Below are 21635 nucleotides of genomic sequence, written 5' to 3' on the forward strand. Positions count from 1 at the left end.
CTGGATACACCAAATATAAGGTATGTTCTTCTGACTGCGGTTCTAGGCAATGGGCAGGAGAGTCCGGCTGTGGAGGTCGCCCAGTGCGCCCCAAACGCTAGATGCTGGGTCCTCACCGGTCACGAACCGGCACAACATCAGCGGCAGGGTTTTTTCGCTGGCTGATGGGGCAGCCCACCCTTGGTCGTGAGCCCAAGGGTCGGACCCCTGTACTATCCAGCGGCCCGGACAGCGATAACCGGTTTACTGGATCTCCCTCAACCGGCCTCTCCCAGCCCGGCCCGCCCCGCAGTGAGTAGGCCGACCCATTCATCAGTGTGATCCAGAACGCACAACCCTCCATGAGCCCGGGCACCCCTGCTAAGTCACCAAACGTAGCGAACCACTTCAGGTGACCTGTGGCAGAGGTGTTGGTAACCCAGAGTATGGTTCCCGGGGCGGCGGTACCAATTTGACCACCTCCCAAATTATATATGGAAGTATTTGACAATAATTTGAATAAGACAAACTTCAAACGCCGAACTTCAAAGGGCGAACTATTTTTACCTAGTTTATATATTACTAGCTTTTACCCGGGCTTCGATAGCGTGAAATAAGGGAGAAATTGCTGTAGAGATGATTTTCCCACTGGAAAAAAATATTTTTCCGAATGAAAAGTAGCCTATGTCACTTCCTAGGCTTCCAACTATCCCGGTGCAAAAAATCACATCGATCGGTTGCTCTATTGCGACGTGGAAGAAGGACAAAGAACAAACAAACAAACACACATTCGCATTTGTTATAAAATAGGATATGGGATCGGATCGTTTACTACAATTTAATACATTTTTTTATTAATATTATCGTTGATCTGGAAGATACTGGCAGATTATGTATTTTCATGTAACTAATGTTTTGTTAATTGTTTATTTTCATTGCAATTTTCCTAAAAAAGATTTACTTCATTGCTTGTAAAAGTCCAATGGGCGTTAAAATAAACTAAATTTATAATCTTTTCAGATCGAAAATTGAAAGGAGTTTGTGTTAACGTATCTCGCTCCAGATCGTCAGGGGAGTGGAGGGTAGCAAGGGGTAGCAAGGTTAGCAGGCTAGGAGACTAGGCGGCTAGGAGGCTGGAAGGCCTAGTATTCTCCTGCTGGCAGAAGCAGCAAGCAGTGGTAGTAGGAGAGAGGGTAGTGAACGGTAAACGATGAAGATGAATTATACCAACTTGATTGATCCGTCAGGGTGAGATGGTTGAGTTATTGCTTTTTAATATGCCTATAAAGTCAAACTATGAATCACAAAACATTTTTCAAGCTTTTACGCAAAATGCCAATCTTTTAAAAGGCAAACTAAGTACTTTATATTTTCTAGCTAAATATTGACATCGTTATTAGTTTTTTCTCTTAGGAATATTATGCAGCGTAGAGGAAATGCATACTTTGCGAATCTGAGCACGAGTTTCTCGAGAACACTGAAGTTTTCAATGCAAACAATTTATTGAAACATGATCTCGGAGGTGATCAATTATTTTTCTTTACTAAAACAATAAAAGCTTTACCGAACTGCAGTGCCGTCAGAATGATGTGAACGAACTTTCATTTTTTTCACCAATAAGGGGTGGTCCATAAAACAGGGGGGGGGGGAGACGTTAACGTGACGATGTGAAATAAAGAGTCCCCCACCTCTTCACTCATGTTCTTAAGGGAAAAAAAGGGGACTAAGTTTAAATAACAGTGCTCCATTAATGATTTCTTAAACATATATTTCTTACACGTTTATTAAGATAATTGTGTATATTTTTTACACATTTATTAAGATAATTTTGTACATTTTTTAATTTTTATTAAAGTCTTTTTGGAGTTTTTTCGAATATTTTTTGTTGTTTTAATTTTAATGTACACTTAACATGCAAAAACCCAAAAAATAACTATTGGACAGGACACAGAACTGGCATCACCTAGTTACTTTCCAAATGCTATTAAAATATATATTTATACATTTTTGCTCCTTTATTTTAAACATTATTCATAATTTATTTAATTGAAACGTATTTTTAATTTATCATGAGAAGAAGATAACGAAACGTGAAACAGAACAAGACACAGAAAATAAAAAGAAAACGTTTACAACTAGGAATCGAAAACCCAGCATCTCTTGTCTTACCGGTACAGCGTCATAACTACTCGACCATTGGGACCTAATTATTAAACGATATATTTGTCGATCTCATATTTCAATTTCAGAATTAACAATATCATGTTCAACTAATTTTTCCCATATGTTTGGCCGTTACCTTTTTAAATGAACAAAGTTCTAATGAATTGGTTTTAACCTAGATAGTGTCTCGGATAAACATATCCGGTTTCTTAAATTTTCCATTGATGGTTATAACATTCACAAGAAGTCAAAGAAAACGTTTTTCTTGATTATTTTTTAAATATTTATATAAATCACTATTTTTTGTATTTTTTTCTAATTTGTATTTAAGAAGATATTTTTTAAGGTTTCTTTACGTTTCTTTTAATATATTTGGGTATTTGTGGGTAACATATTAATCATTCTACATGCACACGTTCATATTATATTAATGAAATTAATGTAATTAATATCATCAATAATTTTTATATAATTTATTATATTTAATTTTGTGCGTTGAAATTGTATTTAAGGTTTCCCGTAATAAGTTTGGGTCTAAGAAAGCACAAACGAGAAACTGAAAATGTTAATATCGAGATGTGGATGTCCCCAAACATATTTTTTTCAGTTTTTTTTATGAATTGTTATCTCTGGCAGGCAAAAAATAAATTATTCGCAAAAAAATAGGAACGTGTCGCGATAAGTTCCATATTGCTTCTTCCCAGCGAAGGTCCCGGGCGGGTCACGGGTCACAGTCCACCCATTGATTGGATATATCGGGTGAGCAGAAAGTAGACGTAGTAGCGCCGAGGGAACACTGAGGACGTGCTAACAGTCCAGCCTCTCCGCAGATATCTTCTCATCTCATATTATAGCCGATTCATTACGAAATAAAATTCCGCAGATCATTTATCCGATAAAGCGAAATCCGAAAAATCATTTAAAACATTGCTAGCCTTAAGCATCGGTAAACAACACTATTATTTGGTTATTTGATTACATTAGATTGAATTAATTAAGTTTAAAAGTCCTGAAATTTTATAAGACCATGCTCCATATTTACGGCAAATAGCAATGTATAATATTATATTACGCAGAAGATACACAAGTAAAATAAACGTGAAGCTACAAATAAAAAACATAGCCGATAAAAATACAACCGAAAGTAGTATTTTGATGATGCAAACTCTGCATAACTATTTTTTAATGTACTCTTAAACACTTATTTGCTTTAAATTTAAGAATCATTTTTAAAAATTCAACTGAATATTAGGGCAATTCAGACAAATGATATAAAGTACGTATGTATTGTGTAATATTTCAACTGAAAATTTTTAAAATTATCGTTTTCGAAATTGAAAGTGATTGGTCAAAAATTCAGACAGATCCGTGATTTTTCACGGATCTATACTGGTATTAGTAATAATAAATGTAAAAAATAATATTATGTTTATCATACTCCATTAAAAACTATTTTACTCGTGGTCTGATCCTAAAAAAATGATCGAAAAAAAATCCCAACCTCAAAACTCAATTACACTCGCGTAGAAGACTACCTACAGTGACCAGTAATTACTCAACGATAATATTGAAAGTTCCTTACATTATAACAGACGAAACGAGGCAAGGAACAGAAACAGTGGTAAGGCGAGGCGAGGCAAGGCGAGGCGAAGCGAGCGAGTCCGCTTCTGGTAGTCTCTCCGAGAGTGTACACTATAGAGCAGGCATTAGTATACGAATGTGATAATGTAGCGGTCGACCAAGCAGTTGCATGCATAAACTAGCGTCTAGAGCAGTATAGCTAGTCGTAGCAGAGACTCTGTTTCAGGGAATAATTTGGTCAACTGAATAATATATTCTCAATTTCTCCTCGGGCAGCTCTTATTGCTCTGTACTCTTCTGGAAGTGAATAAAACGATTAACGTTAAGAGAGCTCGGTACGAATACGTTATAATATAACATTAAATGTAGGTATGTTGTTTTGTTCAGGGTTTATCAGCGTTTGTCGGTGTGAAATTAACGAACACAAATTCTCGGCAAAATCTTTCTTAGCTCCGTATTCCGCGGACGCTACTCATTTTAGTTTGGTGACGCATTCTGAAAATTTTCTGAATATCTCGGATTGGTCCGGGACGCTCAGCTATGTGGGCAATCTCATCCCCAGCGTGGGATACACCATGGGACTACGGGGGAGTTATTAGCAAGGAATGTTTAACCGCGGGTAAGCCTGTGAATGTAAAATACATATTGCCAACTGCTGGCTACGGGAATACTAATTCTTCCCGTGGGAGAAAATCGAGCCATGATTTCTACTGATTTAACTACCTGTACTTACCCTTGTCAAATCTAATGTCAGTTTTATTTAAATATTCGTTTTAATTCAACTTAATTTACCTTAAATTCCTAGGCCTCGGGCCCCGTGAGAATTCGCCGCCCACTGCTCTGACCTTTAGATGTAGCCCACAGCGGGGATCCAACAAGCCAGTGACTAGTATATTAAGTACATCGGAAAATCAGACTTAGTGCAGACAAACGCGCGTAGCGTTTTCTACGTCCTAATATCCTAAGAAAAAGACGAATACGTACGATCCTGTAAACGACTTTTTTTCTTCATTACTTTTTTAAATAAATAATGCCTATGAGTTCCAACTACCCAAATCAAAAGATTCATAGGTATCTTCATCGGTAATCTTTATGTTAGGCTGAAGGAAGTGGCGGGGGTGAAGGGCAGGATGAAAACGAAAGCCAGAAAGTACCTGACTATTCAAATCACTTCCATGTCAGGTTTTGAACCAGGGGTCAAAATTGTAGATCAGTCCCTGGGTACAAACCAAAGAGGCTAACAGCCGTGAAAATATAAACAGGGGTTTGAATAAATATCTGTCAGAAGTCAGGACAAGTTATAATTACATACTATTACATTAAATTATGGAAGGCACGATACAACTGCTTAAAACTTACGAGATTTCCTTGTAGTTATATACTTTTGTCATATTTCAGTATTGATTGTGAATAAATTATGTTGTTATCGGAAACAAAAACGTTTTTATTACATAACATGACCTTGTTGCTAAACGCAAGAAATGTGTATCGCCTTTTTACCAACAGTTAGTTATTAATATAGTTATAATAGTAAATGAGAAAGCCATTTCTTACCTATTAACGCTTATGCAGAATTTAATATAACCAATCTTGGATTACGTCGGTTGAGGTTATTTAGATTTCCTACAGGGAACTTAAGAACAAACTAGAGTAACTGCAAGTAAGTCTATTTGATATAACTTTGACTTTAGAAAATTCGATCACATCTTGCGATAGAGCGAATGATTATAGTGGCCACCGATCAAAACATGATATACTCCATCTCTCCTCTCTAAAACATTCGACAGTATGATGTCGGCTGATTGGCTGGAGGTAAATGTGAATAAATATCTTTCCGACTTTTGGCTCTTTTTACTCACTTGTGTGTAAACCTTTTAAATTCCAACCTTCTATTCGAAATAATTCCCATTTCCATTCCCGACGATTTTTTTATTCAAATTTTTGAAGTGGGTATTTCAAAGCTCCATGATGGGCTGAGTTGGCTTTGCGTTTGTATAGGCGTCGTGTATTCAATTACTTGGCTGGCTAAGTCCTCCATCAAAACACAAGCAACATTTTCCGCTTATTGTGGTGGTAGTAAGAGATTTTAAAATAATAGCGGAAGGTTGCGGGTTCAACTCCCGGCGTGCGCAAGTAAATTTAATTTGTGTTAATTCATATATAGTATACTTGCTGCACGTTCCAGAGTGGAAGATACGCACAGTATCGCCCTAGTGTAAGACCACCATTCAGAATAAAAACTTTGCATGAAAAGCCGTGTTTGGTGACCAGATTTGAATAGCCAGGTACTTCCCCACCTTCCCCTTCCCAATCCCTACTACCTTCAGCCTCACAACATACCCCGATTGGGGATGCCACATTTTCACTGGATCCAGACGGTTGGGAGCAGTAGGGATTCTTGTGCGGTATTCTCATCAAAAATTAAATTAAAAAACAAGAGTCCCAACTGCTCCCAAACGTCTGGAGCCAGTGAGACTATGCCATCCCCAATTGGAGTATGTTGTGAGGCTGTAGGTAGTGGGGAGGGGAAAGAGATAGGAAGAGGAAGGTGGAGAAGTACCTGGCTATTCAGATCTGGTCACCAAACACAGTCAAAGCCATTTCAAGCAACGTTTCAATTCTGAATGGCAGTCTTAAGCTAGGGCGATACTGAGAGTATCTACCACTCTGGAACGTGCCAAATATATATAATTTGTGAAATAAAACAAATAAATAAAATAATATTTGCGCACGCAGGGATTTGAACCCGCGACTTCCAGCTTGCTAGTCGAGAGCCTTACCCCTCGACCACGGAGGCCGTTTATCAATTGATTATAATTTTCACCACGTTTTTAGTAAGACTGATGGTCTTTTACATAACAATTTATTAATAGGACCACTATCATGATGCCCATATATTGTCCATTTGTAACCAAATAGGTATTCATCTAAATTTTTAGCTTCAAAAGTATAGCAGCGATTTATAGGTAATATCATAAGTATCTCTATCCCTCTTACTTATTCAAGAACGTATCACAACTTGTTCACAAATCACACAAATATTTATGTAAAGTTAGTGGTTCGTAGAAAAAGAGTGCTTTTCGTACTCGTAGGTAGTGTCGCCACACAGTGATTTCCTTGAAGCTTTCTACGAAAATATGATTTATTATATCTGAAAGGGAGATCACCGATCACCTTCGAAGGTCGCTGCTTTGACACTCCCTTAGCTTCCGCTCTTAGAGCCCCACAATGTGAGGAATTTCTTTAGGAACCTACTTACCGGAAATAGGTCGGGAAATGGCAGCTGCTCGTGGTGGGCGGAAGCGGAGGGGGGGAGGGGGGGAGAGGGTTGCATCACGTGACATTCACCCCGCAGCTGTAGTAACACACAGCTTACTCACTTCCACAGTAAATTCTTGCCGAAAAATCTTTTTTACCGATTTAAAATATTTTTCATAATATATTCTACACGATGCAGTAAGTACTAGATAACTGTTTTTGTGGTTATCGTTGGAACTTTTGACGGTAGGTATCTCGCATGCATTCTTATCTATGATGATTCATGGTTCGAACTTTGTTTGTATTGTCAATTAAACTTGGATTCACAGTATTGAACTCAAAATTGACGAACACTCAATCAAATAAACACCGTATGACTTCACAAGTAGCCTTTCATATTAAGTACATAGATGGGGGGACAAGCTAGAGATGTTTTCATTAACCGTCATCGATATGATAACAAGCTTGGTAAATATTTTATATTTAAAAATGGATACTAAGAATATGCAACCAGCCAAATGAGGCATGCATTCTTCAGTGTTATTTGACATTTCCCGCTGGTCTAATGCACCTGATTACTGAGTAGTTAGAAGCAGTGTGGCGACTCCCACAGCCAGTAGGTAGCGGGTAGTGTACCTGGTTCGCTGAACAAGGCGGGCTTTCCTTCACCTTTGAGAGGGTAGAGTGTAGAGGGTGGCTGGCCCAGTTCCGCTGACCCGGTTGGGCCCACCCTCCTAACCTCGAGTGGAATAAAAGCAATGATCGGCGTGCCATTAGTACTGTTATTGTGAATTGCAATCACTGTACTGCGATACAAAGCGCAATCGTTGCTGCACTTAATAGAAGTTTGTAAAACAGCAATCGTTACGTACAATTAATATTAAAAAGGGACGTTTATTTGGTATGGACTTAAAGAGCGGGTGGACGGAGGAAGGGGTGTTATAATTTTCACTGTATTACCACTTTATTTCTATTCATTTTATTTACATTGATAATTGTTTTATTATTATGTTATCCACTTCACATTTCTAATATGTATCTAAAAACCCATTATTTATATGTACAGAAGAGACCATAATTAATACACATTCTCACAAACAATAATTATTCATATCTACCTGAACATTGGCTGCGCTACAAGAAACGCTACTGTCTAATGCATTATCTCCATACACAGTTAGCTCAATCAAATGAATTGTTCTTTAACTTCTCAATATCAAGGCAAGATCCCCATTGTTATGTAAATCAAATTCTGAAATAGAAATAAATAAACCCAAGATATAACGGGTTGATTATTGTTTATATAAGGCTTGTATTTAATTAAACACAAAAATATGAGAATTATATGATCACTAAAATTTTGTCTTTTGTACCCAAAAATAATATTTGAGCACTATAGGTAGCAGCATTTAAATAATACTTTGTTTATCTGGATTTACTTTAGGTATATCATTCGATATTAATAATATATTATCGCTGTCATTAGCTTAAATTGCATAATGAGTAATGATCATCTGCATAACTTAATTTATTCTAATATCGTCAAGAGCATTAATACCTACAATTGAATCACTTATTTACGTATTCAAAAGCTGTTTATAACTTTCCTCCACTTATTTATTTGTGACCTGACCGGTTTCATCTTGTAACGAGCATTTACAGACTAGTGCAATTTGATATAAATCCATTGCAGGTTTATAATATTACATTTATGACTTATTTTGTTTTATTGTTGGCGGAGCGGCTTTATTACATTGGAACGAGTATTGTTAATTTAAGAATCTCTTCAGATTATTGGTAATTCCGGTTTAAAACTGGATTTCAGGAATTACGGATGAATTAACAGATTTCCTGATAAACTTTTAGTAAATTAAGAATATGTTATCTCCTGTCGGAACACGTGTTCATGAAAATTTTAATATCTTTGTAATTTGTCATGATATTATCACATATTAGAACATGCCTTGGTAAAATGTGCTGAGTTGGCAGAATTTTTATATATTTGTGTTGGGTGAGCAGAATGTTTATACAGGGTGTATCGGCACTAACCCGACAAACTTTAACCAGCTATTCCTTAGCACATTTGGAGTAAAAAATGTTATGTGCACTTTGCTGTCCGGTAACGTTTTTTTTTAATAAAAAATTAATTAAACATATTTTCACCACATGTCACCACTGTTTTATCCTTTGTCAAAATTTGAAAGCAACATCGCAACTCTCGCGTGTTGCTGCGAACGAAGCCCGTATTACATAATCCAGTACCAGAAAAGAAATATTTTATTTAACAATAATGATTATTCACATTTTTCGTATGCGAATCACTGATTGTCTTCTTGTATTGTACACATCAGTTTTATTTTTGTATCTAAATTTTTTCACCTCTGGAATGCTTTGGTTTCACCTCTTACGCGTTTCACGTATTAAATAGTCTAATTTTGAAACTAAGAAACTAATTAGTAGATTTCCTGAATTTATAATCGAAGTCCAATAATTCTGAGCACTTTTAAAAACAATTTTCCTCACTTAGGTACTTATCAATAATAATAATTGGATTATTTGAACAGCGCCGTTGTTTTTTAAATCACCGTAAGTGCTCTGTCAAAATGTTACTTGCTAGGCTATCCTACAACGTATATTTTTTAATAAATTTAGTTATTTACAACTTCGCGGAATGTGATTTATGAATATTATTGCTTATGTTAAAAGCCTTCCAGAATTACCGGAATATAACGAGCAGCTTGACACACTTAAGTTTATTTCCACTAATTTGAAGGTACAAAGAATGTATAGTTTTAAAAACAATCCCGATGAATCAAAAAACGGTTCATATAAAACTGCTGCGCAACACACTGAGACAAAGGAAAGCACTCACACAAACGTCATGACTGCATTGGATTGACCACCTGCAAATGAATGCTGCCAGATTGCTAATTTATTTAAACAATAATTATTAAATTTTATTTAAAATATCGCAATTTTTTTAAAAAATCGACAATAAATTACAACTATAATTTAAAAAAAATATTCTTAACCCCACGCTTTTTCGTAATTGATTAATTAATTCAGAATTTAAACGTTGCTTGAAATGACTAGCCGTATTTGGTGACCAGATCTGAATATCCAGGTTCAGAATTTAAACGTTGCTTGAAATGACTAGCCGTATTTGGTGACCAGATCTGAATATCCAGGTTTAGAATTTAAACGTTGCTTGAAATGACTAGCCGTATTTGGTGACCAGATCTGAATATCCAGGTTCAGAATTTAAACGTTGCTTGAAATGACTAGCCGTATTTGGTGACCAGATCTGAATATCCAGGTTTAGAATTTAAACGTTGCTTGAAATGACTAGCCGTATTTGGTGACCAGATCTGAATATCCAGGTTCAGAATTTAAACGTTGCTTGAAATGACTAGCCGTATTTGGTGACCAGATCTGAATATCCAGGTTTAGAATTTAAACGTTACTTGAAATGACTAGCCGTATTTGGTGACCAGATCTGAATATCCAGGTTCAGAATTTAAACGTTGCTTGAAATGACTAGCCGTATTTGGTGACCAGATCTGAATATCCAGGTTTAGAATTTAAACGTTGCTTGAAATGACTAGCCGTATTTGGTGACCAGATCTGAATATCCAGGTACTTCCTCACCTTCCACTCCTTCCCTTAGCCATAAAACTTACCCCAATTCAACATAAAAATTGTTTAAATTATCGGATGTAATGAAATGCATAATAATTAGACCCCAAAATACTTAATTATTCAGGGAAATAAACCCCTGAGTCATCAGTTGGAAATACCAACGACATTAAGTGAAATTAACAATGCAATAATCCTATTATTGCATTGTTTAAAATTTCACTTAATTATTAGCATTAGCAAATAATATTGGGATTAGCAAATAATAATTTACGACAATTTACTCGGAAATCAATAAAGCCAGAATAATAAAAAAAGAAAGTTATCACTTACGTCGTCTGTAAGTGGCTTTACCAAAGTTTGATAATGCCGTCAGAAGGTGAAACAGCTGTCACGCGTAATAATAATTACAACTAGCAGAACTTGTTTATAAACACACTGTTTTTATAAATTTTTTAATAAGACTGTTAAAATAAAAAAAATCTCTAAATTGAAATGGAGTTCTACAAACTAAACTTAAAATCAAATAAATTTATTGCGAAGGTTCAAAGTACTGTACTGTAATATTATATTAAATAATTTTTACGTGTTTAATTATTGTTTAAAGTCAGATTAAAGCGATTAAAAAACCCACCTGGCAATTCTTATTCGAGTTTCGTTGTTTTTACGTATTGGCGCGCTTACAAGCATCAGTCGTCTCATTTTTAACCATTAATATTTAGTGTGTAGGAAAGAGAGAAGACGCTTTTCGACACACTTGTCGAAAAACTTGTTGAATGCCGACGGGCATACTCTTCTACAGATTTTATTAAATATTGATATGTAGGTAATATTGATGTGTAAATGAATGACATTGTGAGAATTTTACCAATAAATAATAAATGAAAATGCGGACATGTAGTTTATGTTAATTTTTTTATTGGAGCATTTGTTCGAAGTGACTACCATTATTTTCGATGCAAGCGTGTAGTCTTGTTATATTTTGATTATTTAAGTTTGCAGGATTTGCTTTAATTTCTGCAGCGGCTTCCATCACTCGTTCGAGCAGTTGCTCTCTTGAGGCTATTGGCTTAGCATACACTTTTTCCTTGAGAGCCCCCCACAGGTAGTAATCCAGGGGGGTCAGGTCGGGTGATCTTGGTGGCCAAGCAATGGCCGGACTTCCACGGCCTATCCAACGACCAGGAAACTCGACATCCAAGTAGTTCCGCACGGCAATCGAATAGTGTGGTGGGGCTCCATCGTGCTGGAACCACATTCTCCGTAGTAATTCGAGGTTCACATCTTCCAGAATCTCGCCCAGTTGCACTTGTAAGAACTCCAAATACATCGGTCCATTTAGTCTGGGAGGCAACTCGATTGGACCGAGTATTTGATTTCCCAGGATTCCTGCCCACATGTTGATGGAAAATCTGTCCTGGCTCGACGACTCCCGAACAAGCTTGGGGTTTTGTTCAGCCCAATGGTGCAAGTTGTGCACATTTAGCACTCCTGTTTTAGTGAACTGTGCTTCGTCGGTAAACAATATGTTTTTCATGAAGTCTGCATCTCTTATGACATTATGCAGCATTCTTCTGCAGTACACGACTCTGGAAAAGTGGTCATTCTCCATGAGGCCTTGGCAGCGCCTATAGTGAAAAGGTTTGAGCCCGTGCTTCTTCAGAACTCTCCATACCGCCATGTGTTCCCTGTGTCCTATCATCAGAGCGACCCGACGCACGGACAGCGTGGGGTCTTCGGTAATTAAGTTCAGGATTCTCTCCTCAACTGCCACAGGAACGATGTTGTGTCCTCCGCCGGCGCCTTCAATCCGTCCGATGCCACAGTCACGCAATTGTTGATACATCTGAAACAAAACAACAAATAACAACTGCTTTTATTATTCAGCTCAGTAATAATGTCAAATAAACAATCGCGGGCTTTTTCACTCATTTTATTTTTAAAGAACACTTATTTTAGGCACATATCAGAAAACTTACGTTTTCTCTTCATTTATTTCATTTTTTTATAGTAAAATGTATAACAAAGTGTTTTAAATTATAATTTTCTTAACTAGGTACGGTTGATATCTTGGATTCACAGGGGTGAAATTGAATTCAAGTAATTTAAATAATCCCATGGTGAGAAAGGGAGTGAATTCAATTGCAGTGAATGATGCATTTATTAGAGATTAAAATTAATTAACTTTTTAAAACGCCGTTTAGTGACCACTGAACACAAATCACCTAAAGTACAATTTACATTTTTAAAGTTGGTGGCCCCTTGTTATGTTTTTAATGTTCCCAGTTTAAATTTCAAAAGCGCTTTTTGGCATTATCAATGAATGTAAATAGTTTCAATAAACAATTGATAGGGTACAAACCTGGACAAAGGTAGCATGGTGTGGGACGCGTCTTCCAGGAAACCTCATGCGATACTCCCTTACGGCTGCTCGTGAATTTCCATTGCAAAATCCATAAACAAAAACAATATCTGCTTGCTCGGCAGGTGGATAATTGAGGGGCATATTTCAACAGTAAAAACTTAGATAACAAAACAAAAACGAAACTAGAAACTTGATGACATGCGAACTCCCAAAACAGCACTGACCACTGATACGAGACGGGGTGGCGGGAACCACACGGGACTTGAGACAGAATATGTGTGAAAGAGATGACAGTAGCGCGGCGTTGCCAATTATTTTACCCCTATACTGTGGGCAGTAGCGGAGTGTGGAAATTTTATTTATTTTTTGTTTTTAAAAGAAAAAAAATGTTACCGGACAGCAAAGTGTACATAACATTTTTTACTCCAAATGTGCTAAGGAATAGCTGGTTAAAGTTTGTCGGGTTAGTGCCGATACACCCTGTATAATACTATTGTTTTCAGCTTTATTTTAGACAGTAGGATATTTCCGTTTTGTTCTCAAAACGAATTTTGGTAAAGTCATGTGATCATTTTACATAGTAGTAATAGTATAGACATCGGAATCAGTATACATAGTAGAATTATTGTCATCAGTTTACATAGTAGTACTATAGTCATCAGTTTACATAGTTGTAGTATGGTCATCAGTTTACATAGTTGTAGTATAGTCACCAGTTTACATAGTAGTAGTATGGTCGTCAGTTTACATCAGAATTAGTTTTCCTCCACAAAATTAAATAAATAAATCTAAAAACGTTGTAATTTTATGATAGTTACGATAGTAAACAATTTTTTATGGAAATTTAAATAGAAAAAAATACTGTAAAGTAATTAAAGATATTTTGGGTACGGGAATCTTCATTGTTATTATTTTGCGAGAAAATGATTGGAGTTTTCCAATCACCGAAGAGAAGTGTCGAATAAAACATTACTTAATTCGAAATGATAATAATGCAACCTGCAAGGAGTTTATTAGGTATTACCAAGTATCAGTCGCAGTAGCAGGGTGGCCCTGACCCAGAGGGGGAAACTGCCTAAATCTTACCCCACGGCCCACTTGCCTCATACCATCTGCCATCTGCCTCCTGCCATCTGCCTCCTGCCTCCTGCCATCTGCCACTTGAAAACACCTGTGACCCGTATTGACCCGCGCGGCACAGACTAGCTAAAGACAAGCCAACACTAACTTATCATAACATATTAGATGTATGGCAATCCGCATCCCAGCCGACCTCTTCTAAATAACAGCATTTGCGAAATCTCGTTAAATTAAACGAAAATAGTAAACTCTGCTTACACTGATATTAGGGGGAAGGTTATAAATATATTTTTCATTAACAATTCTACATATCTTTAAATTTTTAGCAGTTCTCGGTTTCGCTCGAGTTTAATCACTTGTTTTTAATGTGTAACATTGAACTTACATCGATAAGCTACATAAATCTATTTTTAACAAGGAAATTTCAATTTCAAAGCCCCAAATTATGATGGAATTGATGACAACATTTTTTTTGGATGCGTTGACTAATTTTAGTCATCCATATCCTCGATCCTGTCTTTAGGGGATTAGTCGTCCAGATCCCGATCCTGTCATTACAATTCTTTCAGACGGCTCACAAAATTCTTCAATTAGGGATACTATATTCTCACTCACTCCCTCGTTGGGAGCAGTTGGGAATCTTGTCTTGTATGCACATTAAAATAATAAAAAAAAAAAGAAATATAGAACTTCTAACTGCAATTATTTGGGATATTCATGCACTATATAAACTAATTAATAAAACTATCTGTAACCAACTATTAACTATGATATCGTCATTAACTTGAAAAAAACAATAAACTTATGCCAATGAAATCAATGTAATTTTGGCTCGATTCCAACCCTGGAAATGTCCAGTTATAAATTTAATCAACCCCTTCCTCAGTAGCGAGACATCCGCTGTCCCGACAGGACACTCTCCTAGCACGGCCGGACCGGGAAGGTCGTAACACAATAATTGGTCTCATCACCGGCTCTAGATGAACTAATGCACGGTATCAATAAACTAACGACGGGAATAAATCCACTCGCTTCTCGTTGATATATCGCAGGGCATTTGCCTTGGCCTCTCAGCCCCGTATTATAGGCCAGGTCACTGCTCACCGCGGGTGCGAGGGAGACCGCCGCAGCGACCTTGCTCCGCCCGACACCCTGAGCAATGGGCCACCCACTATATTTGAATTTCGTCAACGGGTTCCTTAACTCTAAATTGTCACTTTATAAGGTATTATAATATCCTCCGGTACTTTATTCGGAGATGAAATGGGAAGGCTGACAAACGTTTATGAAAACAAGCTCTAACCATTAGTATAATAATTTATTTAATAATCTGTTAGAGTTAATAATGGCGGCAATTAGTATTTGGATATAATTGAAATGAACGATGTGCTTTTAGGAAATATGGAATGAATAATTCAGCTGAATGTAATGTACGCGAAGCGGTGAGCGGGAGAGATAATGGATGGCGGAGACATAAACATTTCAGCCCCTTGAACCACGCACTTTCAGGGTGAACTTCTACCACCGCGTTCACTTGTTAATCTCCCCGCTCATCTCCACAAGCATCTCCACGCACATCTCCTCATGTATAATTTTTTCTTGTTACGTTGTTGTTAAGAATCCGAAGAGTCCCCAATAAATGGGGAGTGTACAGGGTTTTTCGAGAGTTGGCAAATTTAAAGCAAATTCAGTTTCTCGAAAGTTCAAGTGTAGGGCATCACTTTATATGTTTTTGGCAAACGGAATTGAATAATCAAGGCGATAAACTCAACAGATAATCAAATTAACTATTGAAAACCCCCCCGGGTCCCCGCGCGCTGCTAATCACAAAATCTATTTCCCGTTATTTTTCACGGGTCTGCGCTAGTATATAGTAATTTAATAAATAATTAATAAGATCAGTATACCTGTCAATGCAAGAATTTCAAAATATTTTTTTACTGACAACCGTGCGATCAAGACATGTATGTGAAAGGAGCCAACGAGAAGACATATACGATTTTATTAATGCATCGCAGCAAAAATACGGGTTTGGGTTTGGGGACGGAACTTGATCTAGCGGGCTAGAGGAATAGCTATGTGTAACACGATGGCCACTGCTAGTTATTCAATGTTAGCGACATTTTTATGATTGACGGATGTTGTGACACCTTTGCTGAAAAAGAAAAGGTATATTTAAAACAGAAGCGTAAGGTAAAGGTAAAACAAACCGTAGCTATATATTACAGTGGAGTAACTTACTTTAGTGAAAGCTCAAATTCAATGTAATGTTTAATCATTGAAGGTAATATTAACAACTCTCAAACGAAAGAATCTGAAACAGAAAAAGATTCAGTCGCATCTATTAGGAATTGAACCCAGGAGTGAGGATACTAACTAAATTTCAAGTAGATACAAAGTTTATCCGCGCTAAATAATTAGAGTTCGTCTGTCTTGTTAAGTTACACAATACTCTTATTTATTTTAACAACAAACTAATTGTTCTGTGCGAACCATGGTTAAAAACAGAATTACCTAATTAATTAAGGGGTCCATTTCAATGAAAAAATATTGGGCGTGCATGCAATGTAAATGGGCTTCCACGAGAGTGGATCTCGTTTAGGCCAATTTTAGGGGACATTTTTTGGGAATGTCACTTTTTGTAGTTTCGTATGGAATAGTTTTCAAAGCCCATCTGTTTTCTCAGACATCTGGGGAAATTCTGAAATGGTCAAAATCTTGGGAAATATTCTACTAAAAATCTAGAAACATTCAAATTTACTGGCAAAATTTATTTCACAGGAAAATACTGTGAGAATTAATTATTTTGAAATTCCCTTGCGCCTATGGGTTTGAAAAAATTGTATGAGGAATGAGTAGATTCGAAATTATTGTGGGGAATCCAATAATGAACAATCGAAAATAACACATACCTAAGTATGTACCTGGGTTTGTACCCATTTTGAAGTTTAGGGTAATTTTGGTCTGAAAAAATAATATTCAGACGCCTCAGAAGATATGTGTCCAATATAACATAAACAATCTAGGATTTCTGGTAATGTAGAGAATTGGCATAACGGACTATTATAATATGTTTGAGAGAATGTATGAATGGCGTACTTTTCATGGCATAAAACAGACCCACTTACAAAAGATAATTACAGAATGGCTGATAGAAAGTGGCAGAACAGAATCGGAAATCAGAAGACTGGATTTGACAAGACTTGACTTGAGAACTGGAGAAGCAGATTTTAGAGTCTGCTGTTGTCCAACATGATGTGTCCGGATTTGCCTACCAACACCGAGGCAGCCAAATCCATTACCTTTTGTGTATATTATTTTTTGTTTTTATATTATTATTGTTTTCATATTATTATTTTTTATAGTATTGTTGTATATTATTAATTGTATTACGTTACCACCAAGATGTGCCTTTCCACCCCATCTACATAATTGTATGGTGGTTAATTCGATGGTGTATTTAAAATCTTTACAAAGCACGTGGCTAGTACCTATTGTTGCACGTTTCTACTCACCCAGAATATTTGGTTCATTATTTCCCGCGTGTGTAATTGAAGTTTTATGTGCCATACAGAATTGGACATGAAGGAGCTAGCCGTGTTGGACCGGTGGTTTTGGTTGACCTCCCTCACCTCGTGCCGCGCTGATGGAGCGGCCAGTGGGATGTAATTATTGTGCTGTGGAAATGCCAAATTGAAATACTTTATCACGCCTCATTCGCTCATTCCGCTAACACAGAAACGGTAAAGGTGGTTGGGATCGAATTAAAAATAACCAGAGTCTATGTATTCAGCGACACACGAAAACAGCAGATTCTGATAGTATCGATTTTACCCATTACACGGAATATAATATTATGATACACAACTCACCAACAACAGGCATTGGAAACGAATGTTTTAAAATATTTATTTTATAGCATACAAGAATTTCATCTGCTGGTGTAACAGGTACTGTTGTGACGCTGGTAGATTCAACTCACTCAACGTAGGTAAAGCCATTTCAACAAACTATTCAATTGTTAATAGTGCTCTTCTATCGGGCGATCGGTACTGAAAACTGAAAGAATATTATTTGGTGGAAAAATAAGTACCGTACGTACTCTTGGATTCCCGAGGACTAAATGGCACGATCAAGTTAATCACATAGTTTGTATTAATAAGTCGGGTCACGTCAAGTGTCAGAAAGATAGAAGAGTACATGTATGTGACGATTGACGAAATGTGAATAAAGTGTGTCGAGACAGAGTTGTGCAGCGGTCTATCGTATGGTGATGATAAGTTAGATACTTTATTTTCATAATTCCATTTTTTCCTACCCCAACTTGCCTACTTCCTTTATTGTTTCCCTACTCCATCCATACAACATTTAGGTAGACATAGTTGTTTAAATATTCAGAGATTCCTACAATACTGATGTGTTGTTTGCCTTCTGTTCCAGCCTGGGTACTCGGATGGTGGATGTGCAAGACCGTCCCATACGTGCAGGGGGTGTCCGTGGCAGCCTCCGTCTACAGTCTCATTGCAGTCTCCCTAGACAGGTGAGCTCCCCACCAATCCTTCTTCACAGAGCAATTCAACACTACAATACTTTCCTAGATCCCGTAGTTTTTCAACCCTTCGCTTTTTATCTGTGACCTCTAGTTACTGTTAACAACCGTTCTACACGCCAATGTCAGAACGGTAGTAAGGTATAACCTATATATTACATACCTACATGTAATACGTGGGTGTTGTAAAGTGTTTATAATATTAGGCTAATAATAATATATAAATATGGTAAAAATTTGTTTGAAGATAATACTGTTAATTCTGAATTTGACGTATGATATCGACCAATATGACCCTTAATAAATAGGTCCCAATGGTCGAGTGGTTTATGACGCCTGTCCCGGTAAGACAAGAGATTATGGGTTAAATTCCTAGTTGTGACCGTTATCTTTTTATTTATCTGTCTTTGTTTCATGTTTCGTTGAGATTTATTAGTATTATCTTCTTCTTCAAGGATATATAAGATTAATGGGTCTAACCTTTAAAACAAGTTAAATACAAAGTTGTTCCTGAAGTAAACTAATCGTCTAAATCTCTATTACGCGTGCGATTATTAAGTAAAAACTTAAAACATCACCAATTAATGTAATTTGGAAGCTAGACATGTAATTAAGGTACAGGATGTTTCTTGAGAAAAAAAGCGCAATTCATCAATTCATCAAATGTCTCATAAAATGACACAATGTGGATTATTTTTATTTCAGTGATAATACAGACGGTCTAGCGTCATCACACCGTCCCTGAAGTAGCCTGATCGGCGCTCCGTCCCGTCTCGGTTTATTTGATCGAACCATAGACATATGAATATTAGTAGACCTGCCCTAAGTGATTAAAAGCGTATTATTCCCCACTCCCCATACCGGTTCCATTGGAGCCGGCTGGGCTCGCGTATGGCTTCCCGTGAATTTTGAGAATGTGACGTCATCATTCTTGTTCGAACTAGCGTCGAGCTATGGTCGAGGCATTTTATGAAATAACACGGCAAAATAGTGGCTTGTGATATGAAAACTTGTAAAAATAGATGTGAAAAAGAGAATAAACCCAATTGTCGTATTACATTCCATATGTAAGCATCATTTTAAGCTTATTCACGTCGTATAATATGAATCAGTTGTAGAAACATATACTATCACATCGAGCCAACATTGGTCGAATGTAGCGATTCTCAAGTGTGCGCATCTTTGTTACTGAGAAGTAAATTATGAACACTTATAAAAGTGTCTTAACTAAATACATAAACAAAATATTCGACTCTGAAAATAGAAGAATTTTTTTTTTGCCGAATTTGGACTTCGCAAATTTGTTCATAACGTGGCGAGTAATTTGCGCTCCCATGTAAAAATGTCTATTCATTCAAAAGCAGATTTTACTTTTAAGAACTAAATGGTGATATTATAATGCGAGATGCCTATATACTGTCAGATTGATTTACTGACGAATCACAGTCAGCTTTACCCCCTGCGTTCATCAACAGTTGATTTTACCCCTCACCTTTAATTTCTAGTCTATATATTCATATGTCTGTGGATCGAACCAAAGAAAACGCATCGAAACCATTACATACAATGTAAATTGACGAAAAGCTGTACATTTCATGACACTATGGATCGACTGCTCTGGGCTGGTTTTGTTGTGGCTACTAGAGCAGTTCGTGAACTTCCAGCCAGGTAATGGGCGAACGCTGCACAGACACTTGACTAGACAACCATTGTTAGTGGAACGTTTGTCGAGTGTTAGATATGGAATCGCTGGTGTTTCAAAACCACGTTAAACACTCACAAATGCACGTTTTACACAAAGTTACCTTCACTTTCCCGATTTCGTGAATGCATAATAACTCATCCGTTGTTACACCCTGTATTTTATTCAATTACATACAGGGAGGCACGCGAAAGGAGCGTTTTTAAAGTGTTAGCTATTAAAATGAAGTCACCGGATTATTAAATCTTTAAATCAAATTACAAAGTAAGTGTTTTGCTTTGTGCTTGCTGGTGACTGTGTGCTTGTCATGCTGTATTACAATATTTGGCGGTTTATTTAATGGTATAGCTAAAACATTGTTGTACATACATTGTTTAATTTATTACGAATACATATACAGAAAGACAAGCAGTTGGGTAGAGTTTTGGACATTTTCATTTTTCTCGGCGGATGTGTGCGTTGCAACGTTGAACATTTTTCTTTAAGGGGGTATTTGCAAAAACCGAAATAATATTTCGGTTTTTGCAAATATTAAATTTGCATTAAATTTTGCAAAAGTTTTTGCGGAGAGGAATGAAGTAAATTGGAACGGGGAACACGCGGCGACATGCGGGCTTAGAGTGGTCAACTCAGTGCGAAGTCAGAGCAGCGATGAAATCCACTAGATGGTACCCATGAGTAAGGTTTGAACATGAAACGCTTAATAATGAGTGTCTTTCAAATAAAGTTTATTAAGTTGAGTATGAATTTTTTAGGTAAATTTCGATAGAAGAATTGCAGAAGGAGCTCATGATTTTATGAGATTTAGATGAGATTATCAGATTTCTATCAAACTTGTTTGATAAATTATCGATACTATCAACTACACTGCTAGACGGTAAGCAGTACCTTATGACTCGTAACCGACGTGTTCTTAATTGACAGATGTCAAAACAATACAGTATTTATTTTCATAATATCTGATCATAATTATATCTGAATATATTGGCAAGATAAATAAAATATCGGTTATTTTCAATATTTATTATTATTTTTTGCAAAAAAGTTACATAAAACAAATAATTATGTAATGTAAAAAGCATAAGATTCAATTTTTTTATATAAAGGCCATCATTTATTATTTTATCAGTTAGGAATAGTAAAAATAATTTACATAATAATTTACTAGATGTCATTACAAAACAAATAAATAATATAATTGGATGATGATCTGGCGTGTAAATAACACAGACCATCGAGGAATATTTTATTTCCCTATGAAAAAAAATTGATTGATCAATGAATTCACTCTGCAGAGAGAAAATAACTTAAGCCACCAAAAT

General features: G+C 36.5%; 1 protein-coding gene across 1 annotated transcript in view; it reads left to right on the plus strand.

The window, feature by feature from the left end:
* The window catches only part of LOC149417727 (neuropeptide SIFamide receptor-like), a 132498-nt gene that overhangs the window by 51201 nt on the left and 59662 nt on the right, over positions 1–21635 (plus strand). Inside the window, exon 2 of the mRNA XM_089639166.1 lies at positions 18503–18602. Coding sequence (XP_089495292.1) covers positions 18503–18602 — 100 coding nt within the window. The remainder of the gene's footprint in view (positions 1–18502; positions 18603–21635) is intronic.

Source organism: Hesperophylax consimilis, chromosome 14, assembly GCF_061612785.1.
Source record: "Hesperophylax consimilis isolate HC1 chromosome 14, BYU_Hcon_1.0, whole genome shotgun sequence".
Lineage (NCBI taxonomy): Eukaryota > Metazoa > Arthropoda > Insecta > Trichoptera > Limnephilidae > Hesperophylax > Hesperophylax consimilis.